The sequence below is a fragment of the Nestor notabilis genome, unplaced genomic scaffold (assembly GCF_000696875.1).
Source record: "Nestor notabilis isolate BGI_N333 unplaced genomic scaffold, ASM69687v1 scaffold6289, whole genome shotgun sequence".
Lineage (NCBI taxonomy): Eukaryota > Metazoa > Chordata > Aves > Psittaciformes > Psittacidae > Nestor > Nestor notabilis.
Genome location: NW_009942256.1, coordinates 79122 through 86065, shown reverse-complemented (window position 1 = coordinate 86065; position 6944 = coordinate 79122). Strand labels below are relative to the sequence as shown.

General features: G+C 38.0%; 1 protein-coding gene across 1 annotated transcript in view; it reads right to left on the bottom strand.

Moving 5' to 3' along the window:
* Positions 1-4060: 4060 nt before the first annotated feature.
* Positions 4061-6944, bottom strand: part of FAM105A (family with sequence similarity 105, member A) — a 6408-nt gene continuing 3524 nt past the window's right edge. The window contains exons 6-7 of the mRNA XM_010021293.1: positions 5552-5824; positions 4061-4399 (exon numbers count right to left, since the gene is read on the bottom strand). Of these exons, the coding sequence (XP_010019595.1) occupies positions 4220-4399; positions 5552-5824 (453 nt within the window). The 3' untranslated portion in view covers positions 4061-4219. The remainder of the gene's footprint in view (positions 4400-5551; positions 5825-6944) is intronic.

Genomic DNA, 6944 nt, shown 5'->3' with positions numbered 1-6944 from the left:
GCCAACCCACCACCATCAACCGGGGAACTGTGACAATCAAAGAATTGCCAGGAGAACTGAGCTTACTGAACTACATTTTCTGACGCTTGGAAGCCATCTACTGGATAGATAAAAAGAACACAAAATCCTTCATAGCTAAATGCTATATTTGTCATCTGAAACTCAAAGGCTTTTCATTTCCAACATTTATAAGATGCAGTGTATCACAATCCTGAAAATTACTACCATGGGGAAAATATTCAGCTGAACATGAGAACTTAGCTTAAAGGACACATGCAGTTATTAGCTGCTGTATGTGCTATAGACTTCAGCAGCTGCTGCACACAAACTTGCACAAGTGCATTCAACTTAGCTGCCCCCACATTTCAATAAAGAGTTGATCTATAGCCAAACACTTCACTGAAGAGGAAGATGTTTTAGTTAAATGCCCTCCCAAGGCATTAACCTTTTAATTATGTGAAGCTGGTATATGCTGGAAGATGAAAGCATGCAGGACCCACCCTATTTCCTTGATGTTTTCCATTTTTCCCTCCCATCGGCATTGACCAACATGCATAAAATCCTGTGCCACAGGTCCCAACAATGCCCCAGCCATCCTCCTTGCCCACTGGCCCTGACTGACAGAGCTCAATGGTTCCTGAAGAGAGATGCAAATCAGCCAAGCCCCAGGGAGATAAGTTTTCTACCTTTATCTTCTGTCCCCAGCAGGTGCATCACCTCCAGAGCTTCTGTGGCACCAAGATCCCAACTTTACCTTTTCTTCAAAATGTGGAGCTTTTCTGAAAAATGAAGACTGAAAAATACATTAGTGCTTTAATGGTATTAATGAAACAGGGTCACGGGTGGGACTGCTGTAATATTGCTAAAGTAGAGAAGGACAGGGAAATCAAACTACTAGCAAAAAAACCCCTATGTAAGTATTTTCTGTGCTTTGAAGAGAATGGACATATCTTTATTTTTGTGGACAACTGAACTAATTTGAAATCATACATATTCCTTAAATCTATGCTTTAGGCAAATGATAAACTGCATTTGAAAACTATTTCCTAGACATTAAACTCTACACCCTGAGACTAAACAGGTAGACTTACTGGTTACAAACAGCTGCACTGTGATTTCTAATTCACTTCAACTTAGTAGCCACAATCTAGACAAGAAATAGCTTTGGTAACAAAAGCTGAAAAATTGAGATTGCCAGTATTTTAATTTGGAGTTGAAATATGGATTGTGGTTCATACATTGTGACGCAGTTTTTACCAAAGATGACATTCAAAACCCAATGTCTTTTTTCTCAATGATAATAAAAAATAAAAATTCCTTCAGCTGCTATGTTACATTCCTAACACCCATTTTCAAGGTTGGGGGAAAACATGAACCCACTGCTGAGGTTTCAGTATGTTTTCTTTTTCTTGCTGAACTAGCAATAATAAATAAACCCATCCTGACTTGAGACTTAAGCTGCCTGAAATTCTGCATTTAAAAAGAACTGGCAATGACTGTGTGCTTCTGGATATGTGCAGCAAGCTTGTTTGTGCCACTGATGGGGAAAGATGCAGCAACACCTGTTATTTCCATAGTACCAGTTAGTTCCAGGTGCACCTTATTCAGGATTATTTTCTTCTCTATGTATTTTTCTTTTGTGTGTATATTGTATATATACATACATATATATACACACACATATATGTATATACATGTATTTTTTTATGCAAACAATACATGTTTTTAGCTTTATAAATATGCAAAATATATTATCAGAGAACCTGATTAGAACTCAGTGCAGCCCCAAAACAGACTCAGTGTTTCTTAAGATCCTGTGTAGAGCTCTCTCTGCTTTTATCTGTAAGACTTGTGATTATCCTCACCTGAAGTTCCTCTTTCTTCACATCCCACTGCTCTTCCTGTCGTGATTCAGCCAGCACCTCTGACACCTGATAAGTCAGCAGATCTGTTTCAATATGTTCTTTCTGGATTCTGAGGACAAAATTAATCTCACCTAACATCAGACATCTAGAGCAGAAAGATTTATGCTGATCACTGCCAGCTCCCACTACAGACAGTGAGGAAAACCAGACTCCTGTAAAGACCTACTCTCTGGCTGACTGCCATTGCCTTCCAATGACAAGACAGAGAGCCCAAGGTGACCTTGTTCAGATGCAAACATCCAAATTGGAGAGAGAAATTGCACTGTCTGTGTTAGATCTTTATTAACCTCTACTATTAATATGCTCAAGATTACAAAAACGTACATTTTGACGATTTAACACTTTCAGCTGTAATGCTTTTGTATTCCTATTCATAAATAATATGCAAACCATTAAAAAGCCCACTATAAAAATACATCCTTTTTTTGGTATGTGTGCTTGTACCAAAACAAGAATAAAATATAGCCAAGTTTATCCATAGCTGTAAATGTTACTGTTGATACAAAATAGATAGCAATACCCTACTCTCAGGTATTATAACATTTCCCCATGCAGAGCAGAACCAAATCCAAAGACAAATTATTTCATTCAGTGAAAAAAAAACAACAGTTTTTTTTAATAAATAAAGTATTTCATATGCAGGTTTTGATGAGATGAAGTTATTAAAGGTATCAAACCTTCTTAATTAAAAGCTACAAATTACTGAACAAAACTGAACTCAGAAAAACTTTCAGGAAACAAACCCATCACAATACAGAACTCAGGTGTTTGTGTTTATAAATATATATATACATATACATACAAATAAAAGGACTGTAAGGGATAAAATTGCTTTCCTTTACACAAACACAACCAAGCACTCTCCGTGCACTCCAAGCATTATCATTTAGTTACCTCATGCAACTGCCTTAGCTCCTGCAGAACCTGTTCACATTTTTGTTACTGACTTACATTTTCTTTTGCAGGTATTCAAAAATAAACCTACTATCCTTATCTCTAGGATAAGGAAAAAGGGAAGCTTTGTTTCTTAATAAATCCCACTTTCTTTAATACAACTGTATGCCTATAGGATTGAAAGTTTTTCACAAATATTTTATTAGATCTACTGTATTATTTTCATATTTCTTCAAATTAGGGTCCCTTATTTTTTAAATAATCAAAACACAATTGATTCTTTTAGAAAACAGAACTGGGCAAAATGTTCCCTGTATTAAGGTAAATCTCATTTAGATGTCTCAGGCAGACTTCCTTCAAACATTGAGGTCTAAACTGAAGATAGTCATCTTATGCAAGGAGATTAATATATACTCAGAGGATAAAACATGCATACACACTGCTGAATTCACATAATGCATAAAAATGAATATTTTCTGAAAATGCAGCATTTGTGAATGTATTCTGTGCGCAGCTTTCTCACCTGAATTGCAAAGGAAATCTTCACAGATAATGCTGAAATCAGCCCTTAAAAGCATTTACAAATTGACAAGAACTATAGGCAGTTACCAGGTCTAACTCTATTACATGCTACTTATTAATTAATACTGCCCTTTTTAGCTCTGAGAAAGCTTAGGTACTTTCCTCAGTTACAAAGTAGTTCTTCTGTTCATCTGACACAGTATTCTTGAGTGTGTTGAGGGGTTTTCTCCCTGTGTGATAGATACTTCTTTGTCTTCAGGTATCAGTGCTAAGTGCAGACAGCTGAATTGCACATTTCTGAAACAAATACAGCCTGCAGCTGCTTGCTCTGCCCATCCCTGGAGGGAGGATTCCAACAACAAGGAAGCCCAACGGGATGAGAAGGAGCTATGCAGAGGCCCTGCTTTACATCCTCTCATCCTGGTTAGCCCCCTGTCAATGCAAGTTTAATAGCCTGGAGTATACACTGCGGGACCCCAGGAGTTGCTTCCTCTGTAATTCATGCTCCTAGCATGAGACAGACAAGGGAAAGGCAGTTATTTGCTCTAGGAACTGGAGTTTAACCCATCCAGAGATGTCAGAGTAAACCTTCAGGCTAGCAATAGAAACCCCAGCATTACCTTTGCCTTTCTTGTCACGCATTCCAATCTTTTTTTGTCTGATGACCCTCAAATACAACACTTTTTTAATGGTTTTTATGGCTGGCTGATGGTGAATTGAGCTGCAACAGTAAAGAAAAATGTTTACACAATAAACCCATAAATCATTTTGTAATCATTAACGAGCATTCTCAAAATCTTCCTGCTACTGATTAGAAACCTAATTCACTGGAACTGGTCACTCGCTATATTATACAAAGGGAAAAAGTCACGGGTCCTTCACGTTCTGAAAACAGGGATGTGATAGTAGCGGTCATCCTCAGTCAGGAGAGAAATCTCATTCCATTCCCTTCGGTATTCATCTGGATAGTTGACTTGAAATTCCTCGGTATTAAACCTATGCAGTCTGTAAACTCTTATCTTTACTTCAAGTAAGTATCCGAGAAGAAACAGTTCAACCTAAAGGTGAAAGAAGTCTGTAAGACATTTATTTCTACACTCAGACAACTAAACCAAAGATAATCCAAGCTAAAACTTCAAAACAGTACACAAGGAATAAAAAGGGTCATTTATAAGTGCTGTAAGAAAATATAAAAGTCTGAGGGTCTTCTCAATGTTACAACAGTCTTTCCACTGCTCTTTTCCATGTAGAGGATATTCTGCTTAATGCTTCACACTTGGGCAACAGCCCTCCTTCACTTGACACAATACATAAGCTGCTCTCACAGCCAGCTCCTGCAGCTTAGTGGGGAGCAAAAAGGGACTAGTGATTATTAAAAGATAGATACACCTTGAAAAATGGGAAGCCTGCCACCTTGTGATCACTTGCTACACGAGGGAAATAAAACAATAAAAGTTAAAAATGTCTTTGTACTTCATGTATATGAAACTTGGGAACTGGCAACTTCATTGACGCTTGCAAAGGATTGCTTAATCTGGAAAAATGCTTTGGTAAAACCTCATATCCTTGGGCATAGCCAGACAGAGAAGTACTTGTCCAGTTATAATCAAACTGCTGTTGAAGGTGACTGCAACATGTAACCATTAACTTGATAACTGAAACTGGTTGTAAAAAATAATTTCACCCACTGGAAAATGAAACTATTTGCAGAGTAGCAGTGTGGAGGTTAGCTGTCAGCACTTACCTCCTCACTAAATATAAAATTGGGTGAACAGTTAATAGAGTTCTCATTACCTGCTCTTAACAGACATTAGATTTAATGAGAACCAAAGAGAGGGGAAAAAATAAAGCGACGATAGAGGGTTTGGCGTGGTGGAGCAGACAGGAAAAGCGAAACAACAGCACAAATTTGAATAATCTAAAATTATTTTATACATCAAAGGTGTCATTGCTCTGAAAGATATCTCAATGATAGCTTGAAGCACTTATTTCTGGCCCAGCAAAAAAATTGTCCACCCTATTTTACTCTACTAAAGTCTTTTTTTCTGGAAGGTAAATGAGCATCCTCAGTCCATTTCCCCACATTCCCATTTCCCTCATTCCACCCCCCAAAAAAATAATGACCAGCAATCATGGATGATGTATGATATAGTCACCTAATCACAGAGCTGGAGTAAGTTTTGTGGTTTCTTTTTCATTTATATCATTACCTGGTCTAGGCAAAGAGAGTCACCTATGGGGTTCAGATGATTCATCATGAAAGTCAAAGGGTCAGATGAAGAATCACGAGCAAGGAGAAGGCTAAAAAGGTTGTGTATGGGTTCTTCCCTCTTCTTTATCTTCTCATAGGCTTCCACAACTTCATAAAGCATGATGAATTTTATGGCCTCATACAGTTTGTGCTCCTTGCTCTCATCAGAAAAGAGAGTGTTACAGATGTTTCCTCTTTCTTCATGATCTTTAGTAGCAATCATTTCAATCCACTGGAAAGCAAACAAAAGAATATTAATCTAATTATTAAGGCTTCTTTTTTAATATGAAGGATTCCAAACCAGGAACAATTGCCAGTCTGTACTATGCCATTATTGTGGCCAAATGATGGTGCAAGTAGGCAGGTGGATCTTACAGATCCACAGTGCAATCTGACGCCTTACACATTTCAGTTTCCATTTATCCAGCTGAACCTATTTGTTACAGACAGCTCCAAGCATTTGGATGATAATGATATTCTATAAGAAAGCAAATGTAATTCCCCTATACAAAAGTCAGCCACCACCACTGTAGAAAATCCAGGTATCACTGTCAGTAGAGTCTGAAAAGAGCGCAACCACCGAAAGGACCTCAGGAAGTTACAGGGAATCTGTGTGGGTGCATCCAACACACATACCAAGCCATAAGCAAAGGTTAGATGAAGTGATGACTCCTGAGCTGTTATTTAATTTACAGCTTTAAACATTCAGTGATTTTCCTCTATAGTACCCTTTATATTACAAGCATAGAACCAACTAGGTTGGAAAAGACCCTAAAGATCATAAAGTTGTCCTAGCTTGAATTCTTTAAATGCTGAGCTCAGTTCAGAAGTGTGTCATTTAGAAGGAACCTATACAAACTGGACAAGCCAGCCAGAATGGTATTATGAACTGTACACATTTGTATGTCTTTACTGTGTTCTGCTTCATGAGGTCAAGGTAAGTTGGCTGCACAAGAAGGGACATGGCAAAGACATGCAAGGGACAGGAATGGAGTGAGAATTTCTCAGTCTCCTCACAGTTGATAATGAGAGCTCCTGAGCTCTCTGTGGCTCTAGAGGGGTCAAAAGCCAGTGCTCACACCCAGAAAATGGACCTTCCAGAAGATGACGCTGGGCTGGGTACCAAATCAGAAAGCTTAAAGCACCCAGTCCTGAACACAGTGCCTGAAAAGAATCATCTGGAACTAGTGAGAGGTTTTTTGGGACCACAATAATAGATGATGCTCAGTTACTGGGATTCAAATGAATTTCATTTAATTCTATGCTTGTATCATTTATATGTTGAAGTGGCAATAAACTGTGAATTGCAATTAAAAAAAAATAAAACTTACCATGAATACTAAATTGAGTAA